The 17650-nt window shown below is 37.3% G+C and overlaps 1 protein-coding gene across 1 annotated transcript in view; it reads left to right on the forward strand.

The window, feature by feature from the left end:
• MEI4 (meiotic double-stranded break formation protein 4) overlaps positions 1-3741 on the forward strand; it is a 235888-nt gene extending 232147 nt beyond the window's left edge. The window contains exon 5 of the mRNA XM_068551117.1: positions 3391-3741. Coding sequence (XP_068407218.1) covers positions 3391-3660 — 270 coding nt within the window. The 3' untranslated portion in view covers positions 3661-3741. The remainder of the gene's footprint in view (positions 1-3390) is intronic.
• Positions 3742-17650: the final 13909 nt, after the last annotated feature.

A 17650-nucleotide genomic window follows, 5' to 3' on the forward strand; every position in this document is an offset into this window, starting at 1 on the left:
ATGTACAGAGCCGTCATGCTTGTGTACTGGGCTTCACTCAGTCTTCCTGGTAGGTGTTCAGGCAAAACACGTGGGCATTTTCCAGGTGAGTACGTTTCATCTGTGTTGGGGATTTTCCAGCGCTGGTGTGGTTCAGTCTAATTTGACAGTGAGAATGTAAAAATTACACCAAAATATAGTAGAAGGGTATCAGCTGTCATCTTAATTCCATTTATTTTAGTTTTTATTCAGCTTATGCACTATTTCGGAAAGTGTCTGAACATATGATTAGGCAGAGCAGGCAGCTGCCAGTGTGATAAAATTTGGGAACTACAGGAAAGACCTCCCCCACAGACATGCCAGCTGAGTCACGTTGAGCGGGAGGGCTGCTAAGGGGTGTAAGTTAAATGTATACTGTTTCTAAATGGAGGAGTTAGTTTCAAGTTAATGTTCTATGAGATGTAAATACCTTGGAGCAAAAGAGTTTATCCAATTCATATTATGAGAATAGGCATTTGGGATAAAGGTGGAACCCAAGACAGATAAATTCTGGTAAAAGCAAAGTCCCAAACAAATGTAGAGAAATGGGACACTACAGGGAACCCCAGCTCACCTGGAAGCAGAGCTAAACATGCCCAAAGTGAGATTCTCCAAGCAAATGGAAAGGGACCAAGACATACTCTGCCTGCTTTATGCCCATAAAACTGCTGGAAGAGGGGCTTCCCTGGTGGCGCAGTGGTTGAGAATCTGCCTGCCAATGAAGGGGACACGGGTTCGAGCCCTGGTCTGGGAGGGTCCCGCATGCCGCGTAGCGACTAGGCCCGTGAGCCACAACTACTGAGCCCGCGCGTCTGGAGGCTGTGCTCCGCAACGGGAGAGGCCGCGATAGTGAGAGGCCCGCGCACCGCGATGAAGAGTGGCCCCCGCTTGCCACAACTAGAGAAAGCCCTCGCACAGAAACGAAGACCCAACACAGCCATAAATAAATAAATAAAAATTTTAAAAAATTTTTTTAAAAAGAGGGGTATAGATAACAAGCAGTAAATACATTTTTTAAAAAAAACTCCTGGAAGAAACATAGGCAGTGAGTGCCTTGACATTGGTCTTGGCAATTATTTTTTGGATTGACACCAAAAGCAAAAATCAACCTGGGGCTACTTCAAACTTTTAAAAAGCTTCAGCAAAGCAAAGAAAGTCAACAAAATGAAAAGGCAACCTACTGAATGGGAGAAAATGTTAGCAAATCATATACCTGTTAAGAGGTTAATATCCAAAATATATAAAAAGAACTCATATATCTCAATAGCAAAAAAACCATCCAATTAAAAAATGGGCAGAGGAGCTGAATAGACATTTTCCAAAGAAGATGTACACATGGCCAATAGGTACATGAAAAGATTCCCAACATCACTAGTCATCAGGGAAATGCAAATTAAAACCACAATGAGATATCACCTTACACCTGTTGTTAGGATGGTTATTATCAAAAAGACAAGAAATAAAAAATGATGGTGAAGATGTAGAGAAAAAGGGAACGAACCCTTGTGCACCTGCTGGTGGGAATGAAAACTGGTGCAGCCACTATGGAAGACAGTATGGAGATCCCTCAAAAAATTAAAAATAGAACTACTGTATGATCCAACAATTCCACTTCTGAGTATTAGTGTTAACTAATTTGAAACACTAATTAGAAAAGATATATGCACCCCTGTGTCCACTGCAGCATTATTTATAACAGCCAAACAGCCAAGACATGGAAACAACCTAAATGTCGTCGATGGATGAATAGAGAAAAGGTGGGGTATACATACACATGCACATATACATATATATATACACACACACATATATATATATATGTATGTAAAATGGACTGTTATTCAGCTGTAAAAAAGAATGGAGTCATTCCATTTGCAACACATGGACGGACCTTGAGGTGTTATGCTAAGTGAGGTAAGTGAAATAGTAAAAGATAATCACTGTGTGATCTCTCTTATATGTGAAACCAAAAAACAAACAACTGAGCTCCTGGATATGGAAAACAGATTGGGGGTTGCCTGAGGTGAGGGTAGGGGGCAAAATGGGTGAAGGGAGTCACAAGGTGCAGGTTTCATTATAAAATTAATAAGTCATGGGGATGTAACGTACAACATGATGACTATAGTTAATAATACTGTATTGCATGTTTGAAAGTGGCTAGGAGAGTCCATCTTAAAATATCACAAGAAAAAAATTTTGTAACTATGTAGGCTGATGGATTTTAAATGGACTTATTGTGATGATCATTTTGCAGCATATACAAATATTGAATCATTACATTGTACACATGAAACTAATATAATGTGATGTCAATTATACCTCAGTCAAGAAAAAGAAAGTATCAGTTATCTGTATATGTTTGATTCTTTTATCAGACAACCTTGTTGAAGATAATTCCTCTGGGCTCTAAAAGAATGTTTCTTCATTTATGTATTATTACAGTGGATAAATTTGTTGGAATGTTTCCAACGTATTTCTTAATAAGCAAATGATAAAGCCAGTTTATATCTTTACATGCTTCCTGTATCCCCTCATGTTCTGCTTTCCATTGTGCACTTTTTAGGCCTTCCTTTGATTTATCTCACTTTCAGCCATCTAGGCCAAATAATTTCTACAAGAAACATCTACATTTTTTCTCATGACCGTGTATCTGATTCCACACAATCTAATCTTCCTCCTCCTCAATTTGTGTAGTCTCAGGATGAGATCACATCTAGTCGCTTACAGGTCATAACCCTAACTGCTTTAGGACTGAGTTATACTTAGAAACATGTTCCTAAAATCCTACCACCAAAGATCCTTTTGTTATCATTGACAGGAGTATCAGGCATTGGAAGTCTTTGGTGAAACGTTGAATTCAACACACAAGATTTGTTGTGTGTTAGACTCTCTGCCGAGTATTCGCAGATTCACCTCAGTAACGAATTATAGCAGCACTGTAGAGAAAGGATTCAGAACTTTGTAAACCGTAAGGAGAAAAAGTCATTCACCAAGATTGGAAGAGGAAATGTTCTCTTTTGTTCTCTCTCCCCCGACTCCAATCAAAGGAACGGGAAGATAGAAGGTGTTAAATAAGTATTTTACTTTTTGTTCAAAAATTTGATCTCTTTATTTGGCTCTTGCTGATCTGAGCTACAACCAGTATTTTTTTAAAAGAGCTTTTTTTTTTTTTTTTTTGAATTGGAGTACAGTTGCTTTACAATATTGTGCGACATTGTGTTAGTTTATACTGTAAAGCAAAGTGAATCAGCTATACATATACATATATCCCCTCTTTTTTGGATTTCCTTCTCATTTAGGTCACTGCAGAGCACTGAGTAGAGTTCCCTGTGCTATACAGTAGGTTCTCATTCGTTTGTTGTTTATCTGTAGGTGCAAGCCAGTTACGATGTGACACGCTACGAAAATATTTTCTCTGTGTTCTGGGTTCTGGAACAACTTCTTCGGAAGGAAACCGAAGAAGGCAACGCTTCAAGAATAGGGCATGAGGACCAAGAAATCAAGAAATTTCTTCAGAAGCATGATGAAACTATTTTGCAACTCTCTGATGCATTTCCTTTATTTACTTTTTATATATGGAGACTGGGCACTCTCTTGAACTCAGTAGAGATAGGAACTGTTGAAAATAACTCACTTCCTTAGCAATTTACCAAATATCAGAAGCATACTAAAGTTGAATGTATGAAGATCTTGTGCGTAACAGATTTTTCAAGAATATTTTTAAATGAGCATTTTAAATGCATCTCTAAATATAATCATTAATTCAATTTAATAGTCTTAAATTGTGTGTAAAAGATTATGAGTCATATTTCTATACTAAAATCAGCCAGTTTCAGTTGAGAATGCCCTCCTTATTCTTATGGAACGATATCTTACAATATGTTACTCAGTAGAGTCTAGCTCTGTTATTCTCTAAAATGGACCATTAATTGTCTTCTATTAAAAAATTACATTTTAAAAGATTTTCATGTAATAGATGCTAAAAGGTAACAAGAGATCTTATGTTTTGTTACTTTATCAACATAGCATTTAAAATAAGTGGTTATAAATAAGATTTTTTTTAACTTTTCTTTCTTAAATAGTTTCACATATAATTTTCTATTGTCTTAGAGGGGACTCATGTAGAAGGAGAAAAGTTTTTAACATTTGTAAACCTAATGGCCTTTAATTTCATATAACCAACATATTTGTCAAGTCCTTTTGAAAGTACTAATTAGTTGTTAAAAATGTTCTGTTTGTTTTTCAACAAATTGTCTTTGATTCTGTTGATTATATAAAATATTCCTGTTGTTAAAATGTAGTTGTTATGTGTAATTAAGTCTAACATCTGTCTAGAAATATACTTTATATTTATTAAAAGTATATTTATACTTATGAACGTATTGGTTGAATTTTCCAGTCACACAATTTCATTGACTTTCATTCAATTATTAAAATCATAACCAACTAACTTAATGAGAACACATTATTTACTTTCCTATAGTGCAATTTAGGGCACAAATACAAATTTGCTTTATTAATTGTATGTAATATTGTTTATAAGTTAATTACCATTCCTGAATGTCATTGGTATTAAAAAGCAACTTATATAAAATCGTATCATTATCTGACACACATTAGTGGAGTTATTTCTAGCTTTCTATCACTAAAAAAGATAAAGCCTTTTTTATAATACTGAAACAAAATGTATCAGTCAGCTATTGTTATGTAACAAAGAACCACAAAATCTTAGCGGTATACAGCAATAAGTGTTTCTTTCTCAGATGTCTGAGGGTCAGTTCACCTGGGCTCTGCTGGAAAACTCTCCTCCGTTGGCAGCTCCCACTGGGCAAGGTTCCTCTTTATAGATTGGGCTTTGTTCTCTTCCACATGTGCTTACCCTGGGCAAGAGCAAAAGGGCTAGGCTGAGAAATCACACACAGTTACTCCTGCCCACATGCCTGGGCCGAGTACTTCAAAGGGACAGGGAAGTACCCTCCACCTTGAGTGGGAAGACTTGCAAAGTTACATGTCAAAGGGTATGGATACATGAGAGGCTAAAGAGTTGGGGCAGATAATTTGCTCCACCGCACTTCCTAGTTGAACACACGAAGGATTTTCCCAATCCTGAATTAGAAGGAATTTTTTCTATTATTTGATTCCTGGGAACACCTCTGAAGATTTGTACAAATTCACTACCCACAACATCACCCCATCATCTCTCTTCTGTAATGATTAGACAAGGTGGATGAATATACAAGCAACAGCAGTGGCCCTTTTTCCACTGCAGTCAGACAATGTAGTGACCCTAAGAATAATTCCAGTAATCTTCAAAGCTTCATGGTCTGAAAATTAGCCTAGAAAATGTATTTTTTACAGAAGAAGAGACAAGATGTTGGGGTCATCATTAATGTACAATATGGAGATACATTTTATTTCTATTTGGTATTATGTTTATGTAAACACTTAACTTCAGTCATTTCTACAATACCTAACCCTTCATTATCCTGTGTTTAGGTCTATAACACTGTTAACTGTGAAGTGTATGTATTGGGCTGGCTGAAAAGTTGGCCCAGCTAATTTCTTGGTGAACCCAATAGTATTGAGGTCTAAATTGCCTGCTGGTGAAAAAGATCAAATGAGACATTTGTATCTCTGTGTTTCAGTAAAATGGTGAAAGATAGAGATGAATGAATGAATGATTTAAGCTAGAATTAACAATATCTAAGAATGGTGTAGCAATTAAGACTTGGGGGATAATGATAATGGAGATGTTAGCATTTAGGCAGCGATGAAATTGGATACAGGATAGGATGGGAAATAATGAGGACCATAGAACACTCCTAAAAATGGAGGAAATAATAAAAATGTCAAGTGCTTACACTCATATAGTATTCATTATATGTAATATATATGTAATAAATAGATGCACTGATCTAAGCATTTTACATTTATTTACTCATTCGATTCCCCCAACAACCCTATGTGATAGGTAACATTGTTACCTCTGTTTTAGAGATGAGGAACTCAGGCAAACCAGGAAGGGAAGACTTGGGTTTCACCCCCAGGAATTCTGTCTTTGCAGTTGACTCTCCTAATCAGCTGTCCTGGCACTTCATGAAACTTTCACAAATACCACTTCTTTGCGATTGTCATCGAAGCTTTATAAGCCCTCAACTACGACTCTTATGGCGTGGCGGTTCATTATTAGCTTATTTTGGATTCTTCAACCCATGCTGAGCAGCTGTCCTTTTCTGGATTGTAGCATTTTACCATAGTCGAGACTCTTTAGATATGTTATAGAGCATCTTCCAACAATAATGTTCTAAAAAGTGCAAAGCTGTCTTTAAAGGTGGGGTAGGTGGACTGTCAGGGTGCAGTGCTCAGCCCAGTGGTGGGAGGAAATAAATCTGATTATTTTGTTCTTGGATCTATAAATAGATGCAATTCCTTCACAACCTGTTGTACTGATTAATCATGTCTGTTGTCATCCTATAAATAAGGGCAGGATATTCCTAAAGAGGCAAGCAAAAAAGCCTTTCATGTTTCCATATTTTTATGTACATTTGTAGATTTTTTTAAAATACTGATGGCTTTGGTTTGTGATAATGTGGTTTCATTTATTCATCAACTACTAAGCACCAACTTTGTGCAAATGCATTATTTGTACATATGAAAAATAAGCATACTAAACTTTATCTTTTATCATGTTTATAAAACAGAAATTTCTTTAAACAGTCAATATAACAACCAAATAAAAAATCAGTTTGTATTTGCTGAAGGAGATTATTAGGGTGATGATATTTACCTAATATTGAAAAAAAAAAAGATATAGGACTTTTATTATTTTTGAAAGTCAATTTATTCTCGTAAAATTATTTATAGAATTGGACAGCACTAAATTTATCTGGCCAAAGAATGGGCTACTCTTTTAAGAATTGTCTAAATATTATAGAATATGACCGACACATAGGAAATGACGTTGGCCTCTTTGTCTTTCATTTAATATGAAAGTGCTCTAAGTTGTTTTAAGAATCAACTACTAATAGGAAGTAAAGCTTGTAAAAAGAAAATATGAATCTAACATTCAAGACATCAAACTCCATTTTCTAATTCATAGGTGTACATTCTGAGTTTGTAATATTTTCTTTTGATACTTTAATCTAATTTCTCTTGTAGCTGCTTAACTGGTTGGTGAACTTCTGTTGTATTTTAGTCCGTAGTTGTTAAGTGTTCCATAGCCAATCCATTTGAGCATCCAGATTTAGTGATAACATCAACCTCAATTGTCTCTGATGTAAAGCAGTGGTTCTCAAATGTGGGCCCCAGGCCATCAGCATCAGCAACTCTTAGGAAGCTGTTAGAAATACATGTTCTATCTAGATGGGATCAATAGCAGAATAACTGAGGCAGAAGAAAGGATAAGTGACCTGGAAGATAAAATGGTGGAAATAACTACTGCAGAGCAGGATAAAGAAAAAAGAATGAAAAGAACTGAGGACAGTCTCAGAGACCACTGGGACAACATTAAACGCACCAACATTCGAATTATAGGGGTCCCAGAAGAAGAAGAGAAAAAGAAAGGGACTGAGAAAATATTTGAAGAGATTATAGTTGAAAACTTCCCTAATATGGGAAAGGAAATAGTTAATCAAGTCCTGGAAGCACAGAGAGTCCCATACAGGATAAACCCAAGGAGAAACACGCCAAGACACATATTAATCAAACTGTCAAAAATTAAATATAAGGAAAACATATTAAAGGCAGCAAGGGAAAAACAACAAATAACACACAAGGGAATCCCCATAAGGTTAACATCTGATCTTTCAGCAGAAACTCTGCAAGCCAGAAGGGAGTGGCAGGATATACTTAAAGTGATGAAGGAGAAAAACCTACAACCAAGATTACTCTACCCAGCAAGGATCTCATTCAGATTCGATGGAGAAATTAAAACCTCTACAGACAAGCAAAAGCTGAGAGAGTTCAGCACCACCAAACCAGCTTTACAACAAACGCTAAAGGAACTTCTCTAGGCAAGAAACACAAGAGAAGGAAAACACCTACAATAACAAACCCAAAACATTTAAGAAAATGGGAATAGGAACATACATATCGACAATTACCTTGAATGTAAATGGATTAAATGCTCCCACCAAAAGACACAGGCTGGCTGAATGGATACAAAAACAAGACCCATATATATGCTGTCTACAAGAGACCCACTTCAGACCTAGAGACACAGACAGACTGAAAGTGAGGGGATGGAAAAAGATATTCCACGCAAATGGAAATCAAAAGAAAGCTGGAGTAGCAATTCTCATATCAGACAAAATAGACTTTAAAATAAAGACTATTACAAGAGACAAAGAAGGACACTATATAATGATCAAGGGATCGATCCAAGAGGAAGGTATAACAATTGTAAATATTTATGCACCCAACATAGGAGCACCTCAATACGTAAGGCAAATACTAACAGCCATAAAAGGGGAAATCGACAGCAACACAATCATAGTAGGGGACTTTAACACCCCACTTTCACCAATGGACAGACCATCCAAAATGAAAATAAATAAGGAAACACAAGCTTTAAATGATACATTAAACAAGATGGACTTAATTGATATTTATAGGACATTCCACCCAAAAACAACAGAATACACATTTTTCTCAAGTGCTCATGGAATATTCTCCAGGATAGATCATATCTTGGGTCACAAATCAAGCCTTGGTAAATTTAAGAAAATTGAAATCGTATCAAGTATCTTTTCCGACCACAACGCTATGAGACTAGATATCAATTACAGGAAAAGATCTGTAAAAAATACAAACACATGGAGGCTACACAATACACTACTTAATAACGAAGTGATTACTGAAGAAATCAAAGGGGAAATCAAAAAATACCTAGAAACAAATGACAATGGAGATACGACGACCCAAAACCTATGGGACGCAGCAAAAGCAGTGCTAAGAGGGAAGTTTATAGCAATACAAGCCTACCTCAAGAAACAGGAAACATCTCGAATAAACAACCTAACCTTGCACCTGAAGCAATTAGAGAAAGAAGAACAAAAAAACCCCAAAGCCAGCAGAAGGAAAGAAATTATAAAGATCAGGTCAGAAATAAATGAAAAAGAAATGAAGGAAACAATAGCAAAAATCAATGAAACTAAAAGCTGGTTCTTTGAGAAGATAAACAAAATTGATAAACCATTAGCCAGACTCATCAAGAGAAAAAGGGAGAAGACTCAGATCAATAGAATTAGAAATGAAAAAGGAGAAGTAACCACTGACACTGCAGAAATACAAAAGATCATGAGAGATTACTACAAGCAACTCTACGCCAATAAAATGGACAACCTGGAAGAAATGGGCAGATTCTTAGAAATGCACAAACTGCCAAGACTGAACCAGGAAGAAATAGAAAATATGAACAGACCAATCACAAGCACTGAAATTGCAACTGTGATTAAAAACCTTCCAACAAACAAAAGCCCAGGACCAGATGGCTTCACAGGCGAATTCTATCAAACATTTAGAGACGAGCTAACACCTATCCTTCTCAAACTCTTCCAAAATATTGCAGAGGAAGGAACACTCCCAAACTCATTCTACGAGGCCACCATCACCCTGATACCCAAACCAGACAAAGATGTCACAAAGAAAGAAAACTACAGGCCAATATCACTGATGAACATTGATGCAAAAATCCTCAACAAAATACTAGCAAACAGAATCCAACAGCACATTAAAAGGATCATACACCATGATCAAGTGGGGTTTATCCCAGGAGTGCAAGGATTCTTCAATATACGCAAATCAATCAATGTGATACACCATATTAACAAACTGAAGGAGAAAAACCATATGATCATCTCAATAGATGCAGAGAAAGCTTTCGACAAAATTCAACACCCATTTATGATAAAAGCCCTGCAGAAAGTAGGCATAGGGGGAACTTTCCTCAACATAATAAAGGCCATATATGACAAACCCACAGCCAACATTGTCCTCAATGGTGAAAAACTGAAACCATTTCCACTAAGATCAGGAACAAGACAAGGTTGCCCACTCTCACCACTAGTATTCAGCATAGTTTTGGAAGTGTTAGCCACAGCAATCAGAGAAGACAAAGAAATAAAAGGAATCCAAATCGGAAAAGAAGAAGTAAAGCTGTCACTATTTGCAGATGACATGATACTATACATAGAGAATCCTAAAGATGCTACCAGAAAACTCCTAGAGCTAATCAATGAATTTGGTAAAGTAGCAGGATACAAAATAAATGCACAGAAATCTCTTGCATTTCTATACACTAATGACGAAAAATCTGAAAGTGAAATTAAGAAAACACTCCCATTTACCACTGCAACAAAAAGAATAAAATATCTAGGAATAAACCTACCTAAGGAGACAAAAGACCTGTATGCAGAAAATTATAAGACACTGATGAAAGAAATTAAAGATGATACAAATAGATGGAGAGATGTACCATGTTCCTGGATTGGAAGAATCAACATTGTGAAAATGACTCTACTACCCAAAGCAATCTACAGATTCAATGCAATCCCTATCAAACTACCACTGGCATTTTTCACAGAACTAGAACAAAAAATTTCACAATTTGTATGGAAACACAAAAGACCCCGAATAGCCAAAGCAATCTTGAGAACGAAAAATGGAGCTGGGGGAATCAGGCTCCCTGACTTCAGACTATATTACAAAGCTTCAGTAATCAAGACAGTTTGGTACTGGCACAAAAACAGAAATGTAGATCAATGGAACAGGATAGAAAGCCCAGAGATAAACCCACACACATATGGTCACCTTATCTTTGATAAAGGAGGCAAGCATATACAGTGGAGAAAAGACAGCCTCTTCAATAAGTGGTGCTGGGAAAATTGGACAGGTACATGTAAAAGTATGAAATTAGAACACTCCCTGACACCATGCACAAAAATAAACTCAAAATGGATTAAAGACCTAAGTGTAAGGGCAGACACTATCAAACTCTTAGAGGAAAACATAGGCAGAACACTCTATGACATACATCACAGCAAGACTCTTTTTGACCCAGCTCCCAGAGAAATGGAAATAAGAACACAAATAAACAAATGGGACCTAATGAAACTTAAAAGCTTTTGCACAGCAAAGGAAACCATAAACAAGACCAAAAGACAACCCTCAGAATGGGAGAAAATATTTGCAAATGAAGCAACTGACAAAGGATTAATCTCCAAGATTTACAAGCAGCTCATGCAGCTCAATAACAAAAAAACCAACAACCCAATCCAAAAATGGGCAGAAGACCTAAATAGACATTTCTCCAAAGAAGATATACAGATGGGCTACAGACACATGAAAGAATGCTCAACATCATTAATCATTAGAGAAATGCAAATCAAAACTACAATGAGATATCATCTCACACCGGTCAGAATGGCCATCATCAAAAAATCTAGAAACAATAAATGCTGGAGAGGGTGTGGAGGAAAGGGAACACCCTTGCACTGTTGGTGGGAATGTAAATTGATACAGCCACTATGGAGAACAGTATGGAGGTTCCTGAAAAAACTACAAATAGAACTACCATACGACCCAGCAATCCCACTACTGGGCATATACCCTGAGAAAACCATAGGTCAAAAAGAGTCATGTACCAAAATGTTCACTGCAGCTCTATTTACAATAGCCAGGACATGGAAGCAACCTAAATGTCCATCGACAGATGAACGGATAAAGAAGATGTGGCACATATATACAATGGAATATTACTCAGCCATAAAAAGAAATGAAATGGAGGTATTTGTAATGAGGTGGATGGAGTTAGAGTCTGTCATACAGAGTGAAGTAAGTCAGAAAGAGAAAAACAAATACAGTATGCTAACACATATATACGGAATCTAAGGGAAAAAAAAAAAAAAAGGCCATGAAGAACCTAGTGGCAAGACGGGAATAAAGACACAGACCTACTAGAGAATGGACTTGAGGATATGGGGAGGGGGTGGGGTGAGATGTGACAGGGTAAGAGAGTGTCATGGACATATATACACTACCAAATGTAAAATAGATAACTAGTGGGAAGCAGCCGCATAGCACAGGGCGATCAGCTCGGTGCTTTGTGACCACCTAGAGGGGTGGGATGGGGAGGGTGGGAGGGAGGGAGATGCAAGAGGGAAGAGAAATGGGAACATATTGTATATGTATAACTGATTCACTTTGTTATAAAGCAGAAGCTAACACACCATTGTAAGGCAATTATACTTCAATAAAGATGTTTAAAAAAAAAAAAAAAGAAAGAGAGAGTACTAAAATATGAGTTAATTAAAAGGTTATGGACATGGTAAAGGAAAAAAAAAACAAAAAGAAATACATGTTCTAGGGTCCCACACCACACCGACTTTAGAATCAGAAAGGCTGGGGTAGAGCCCAGAAATCTGTGTTGGATCAAGCCCTCCACCAATGTTTAAGAACCACTGCCATGTATACGTATAACTGATTCACTTTGCTCTACAGCAGAAACTAACACAACATTGTAAAGCAACTATACTCCAATAAAAATTTAAAAATAAGAAGAACCACTGCCATAATCATTGTTTTTTACTGAACAGGAGGGCTTGCCACATATAATATCATTCAGAAAGTAGAAATTCAGTCATCCCAAATTACTTTACTGAATTTTTAAACTTCCCCAGTGAGTACCTTAAAATTCCAAAGGAGGATTTGCGGAACCTAAATTATTCATGATTTACTTAAAATGAGTAGCAAATTTATAAACATATCAACCTTAATAGCACTTTAAAAATGAGCATCTTTACACTTAGCTTTTAGTTCCTTCACTAAAATAATTACTCTCTGTTGGCGGTATTTTAAAAAATTATTATAATCTGAGTTTAAGAGATATAAACTAATTACAGCTTTCTGCATTAGTCCTAGTATGGAGCACGCAGAGAGATGCAGACAGGATGTTACTTTTAAGTCGAGATATTGGGCATCCCAAATAGTATCAGAATATTTCTCTTATTCCAGGAGTTCTGTTTTTATACATACAGTAAATATAGTTTAGTTATAAATATATGATTCTATTTCTCAATCCTAGAGACGAAATTCTATCTTCTTTCAATCCTGGAATATGGTGAGATGTAAATAAATAAATAATAAACAATGGCCTGTTCTTAACTCTCGTGCTTAATTTATTTTCAGCACTTTGAGAATTTACCATGTTACTGTAATCTCCAGAGTGACCTAAGGACAGCACCCCCGATGTGATGGGGGAACAGAACCATCACTCCTTTTAGCTTTAACGACTTGCTAAGACATTTTCATGAATGATTAATCATTTCAGGAACACTAGAAACACGAGACACTCCACCAGCACGGAAAAGGGTGCATTTGTTCTTCTTTCTCTTTCAAACTCACACTCGACCTCAACATTCATTTTGTAAAAAGAGATCCAAACCTCTTGAAACTAAGTCTATTGTTTGGAAAAACAAAATATCCTTTCTTATATTTTACCTCGTGGTCCTGAAGTGTTGATAGCTAACTTGCATTGAGGACGGGGTGCAGGTCCTGGAACTACCCTGACGTGATCTTCCCCTCTGCGAGGACTCCAGAGCCAGGGCACTCTCCTGGGAGGAGTGACCACGGTCCATTAAAATGTGTGGTTTGTCCCCTTCCACGGTGGCTCGTGACCAAGAAGTGTAGCTCGCCACAGCTGGCGAGGCATCTCACCTCACAACTTGATAAAATCTAGGAGAGAGTTCCAGAGACTGGGCTGAGAAAATACAGCAACTCCGATCATACAACCAACAAACAAAAAAACAGAGCTAGAAGTTACTATAGAAATGTGAGGATGGAATCTCCGACTCCAAATGAATATACTGATATTATTTCCACGTGACAAGTTACAGATAATTTCTAAGGCTAGTATGAGCTTGGCTCATGACATACTTTCCTTCTAATTAGAGCCTCTATCCATACATACTATCTAATCCATGTGCCTTTGCACCAGCACTTTATTAAGGCAGGTTGTAATACCCAGCATTTAGTGACCCCCTGGCATGTGCTAGGCACTCCACTCAATTCTTGACATTTATTATTTTGCTTAATCCTTCTAACAACCTTATGAGGTAAGTATATTATCATCCCCAGTTGGATGAGGAAGCAAGCACAGAGCATGTAAGTAATTAGCTCATAATCACAAGGCTGGGGGGGAAAAAAAAAAATCAGAGCCAAGATTCAAAGAGGCAACAAGCCACTGAGTCAAGAGGCTGCTTTCTGAGCGCTCAGCTGCCCTCAGCTGCCATGTGCTCTGCAAACGTGGAAACCGAGTGTACAGAATAAAGTCACCCTGACAGTAAAACTCCAGTGGGCACTCTTTTTAGGAGTTCATTTGAGACATAACACAGCATGTGCTTGTGATAATTACAGTGGTGGGCAATTTACACTCCATTAAGTAAAACTGGGATGATTGAAACATTCCTTTCTATTTGCAAGAATAAAAGAAGTTCAGAAAGACACCAGAGATATCCAGTTGGTGACATTTATTTCAGTGAAATAGATATAGATTCTGCTCTAGTATCTGATTGTTTTGTAAGCCAGTATGAGTAACACTTTCCGAGGATAAAGGAGGTTAAATCTTTCAGAATGCAAGGATCAAGATCAGACAACTGTATATGGATTACAGTTAATTCCTAAGTCTTAGACATGGAAATAAATAATACACGTGAAGCACAGTTTCTCTATATCGGCTCCAAAATCATCCTCTTCTGTTGTAAGTGTAAAGAAAAACATCTCTATTTCATGATTGAAATTGCTGAGTAGGAGCCTGTTGACGGTATTTGACATTTCTAAACAATCCTATGAAGTAGAAAGAAAATGTCTTTATAACTCTATACATCACAGGAGAAAGATGTATAAATAACTAAATAATTTAAAGCATCTCAGTGACATGTTCCCCCAAAACGTTTAGGCGGTTCTAGTGGACTCATTTTCCTTCAATCTGGGAAAAGAGATATGGGGACTTGGCTGGCGCTCTGCCTTGTCAATCAGCTCTCTCTGCACCCAGTTTCATCTGAGAGCTTTTCTCTTTTTCCCACAGGGAGACAACAGTGAAGCCCAGAAAGGAACAGGTTGTGGAAGGCACAGATGTGGGAGAATGTGTTGTGGAGGGGATGGGAGAATGTGTTGTGGAGGGGATGGAAGAACAGAGAACAGAGGGCCATCACCGGCCCAGCCATCGTGTGACTTAGGACAAGTAATTTAATACTCTCAGTTTCCCCTTGTAATATAGAGCATCTGTGTTTCAGTTTTCAAGTGGAAAGAACAAAGAGTATCTGTATTTCTGCTTGGAAAATGTGTTTCTCTGAATGTATGCATAAATGATTACACTAAAATTGTTCAAGGTACCTACCCCTTATTACTAAATGTGACTGCCCAGCATTGGAAGTTTTGTCTCTTTTCTGTCCTCGTGGAAGTCTTCCCTCGATATGTATTTTTACACATGTAACAGGATCTAGTACTTGGAGTTAGAAGATGAGGGTATCATTCTATCCCTGTCATATAAATAAAAACTCCATTTCTTCATTGTTAATTTTTTTTTTTACAAGGACAATCTCACCGCAGGACTGTGTGAATGAAATGGAATGATATCTGTGAAAACTACTTTGTGGACTCTACAGTTAAAATAACCATACTAAGAAGTGGATGAGCGAACACTTAGTGTTTATTACGCACCAGGCACTTTACATGTACTTCCTCGTTCAACCCCCGTAACAACTCTCTAACATAGGCCAGTACTATTATTTCTATTAGCCCCATTTTACAGATGAGGAAACAGGCACAGAGAGTTTAAGAACTTTCCAGGGTCACACAGAATGTGACAGAGATCGTATTAAGCAAGTTTTCTTTATTCCTATCTATCTCCTTTTATTCCAAATGTTCTACACGAATTCTAAGTGGACTCATAGCTGAGCCGTAATGAAACTCCATCTCTGGCTGAATCTTTCCCATTATATTTATGATAATCAATAAATGTCAGCCATAATTTATGTGTGCTAGAAACTGCAACATGCTTTATTATATTCTGTAATTTAATTTGCTGATCTGCCGTAGACAAACCAGTCGTTCAGAAGTCTAGAACCAGTGACATTCTGAAACAGCGGTAAATTTAGGAGACCTCTTCCTGCCAGCCAGGGACTCTCTGGCTTTCACATGCCTGCAGCCTAGACTGACAATTTTTTGTGTGTGGTTCACATGCCAGGCTTCCTGCACTGTCTCCTGATTGTCATTCTGATTTCCTATTGAATTTAGATCCTGATCCTAAATGCGACCGGGAGAGGGGATGTTAGTCCCTCATCTTTTGGAAAGAACATCTTAATTTTCTTTTGTGAATTTCCTCGTCCCATTGTGTACAGTCTTTTTTAACACTAAAAAAAATCAAGATGCCTTTTTTTCTAGCTGAAAGGTGTTCGCACGACACAAGCTGAACCACTTGGAAACTCCCTCTCTAACATTTGAATCCTGTGCAGAATCACTGAAACCAGCTGTAGCTCATTCCTCACAGCCACAGCGCACTGATGAGATGGTTGGACACTTGAATAAATGAACAAATATGACAGGATTTTGCTTAGTATTTTCTATTGCTTTTGTAATGTTTTCATCATTTGATAATTCCTATTGCTTTTGGTGGTGCGAAAGAAGGACCAGGCGGCCAGTGCATTCCAGCACAGGTTGCTGCATTATTCTACACTTTTGAAACTGCATGAGGGTCCTCCACTAGGACCTCTACTTCTTGCCAGCTCAAGAGAATGAAGAAGGGTTTTACCAAAATGGGGACAAAAATAAGGAGTATGAAAGAAGGGCTTAGTTTACTTTTGCTTCACTTCTTACAATCACTGTTTACTTTGGCTGCTTTAAACCTTTAATCATTCAAAGAACAGATAATTCCTTTCTTGCTCCTGGATACTTCTGCTGATAGTACAAAGGGTAATTCATAGCTAATGTTAATGTGCATTCAAAGAGATTACATGGAAAAATATTTTATCTCTATTTTCTTCTCAAAATGGGGCAAGGGAAACATAGCAGTAAATGCGACCAATTATGGCAGAATGATGGCAGGATTTATTAACAGTCTGAAGGACTCTCATCAAGTCATGCTGCTACTCAGAGGGACTATGGAAAATCCATTAGAATGTCAAAAAGCATCTATTATAAAGACGGTGTTTACAAGTAGAGTACACTTCTGAACAGGCAATTACATAGCAAGAACTAGCTTTGATCCCCACTGGAAGAATATTGAACACGATTTGAATTTCACCAGATTCATTTTTGGATATAAAATTACTGGCATTCTGGCAATTGTGAAAATGATTAAGTGGGTAGAGATACTGATATACTCATCACTAACCTAGCACTAGAAAGTAAAATCTTAGCACGTGTTGAGAAACACAGTTTTGTTTGTTCATTTGTTTGTTTTGTTTGCAATCATCTAAGGTTAAATGCTGGTTGATGGGTTTGTTATGCAGTGGGTCACTATTGTCCGCCTGGAGCTTTATAGGCACGGTGAAATGTCATTTATTGATACTAGCTACACACCTGAATGTAGCAGTAACGTCTTGTGTAAGTTGGCCTAGACTCTCCAGTTGGTCCC

This window comes from Eschrichtius robustus, chromosome 9 (assembly GCF_028021215.1).
Source record: "Eschrichtius robustus isolate mEscRob2 chromosome 9, mEscRob2.pri, whole genome shotgun sequence".
In the NCBI taxonomy this organism is placed as follows: Eukaryota; Metazoa; Chordata; class Mammalia; order Artiodactyla; family Eschrichtiidae; genus Eschrichtius; species Eschrichtius robustus.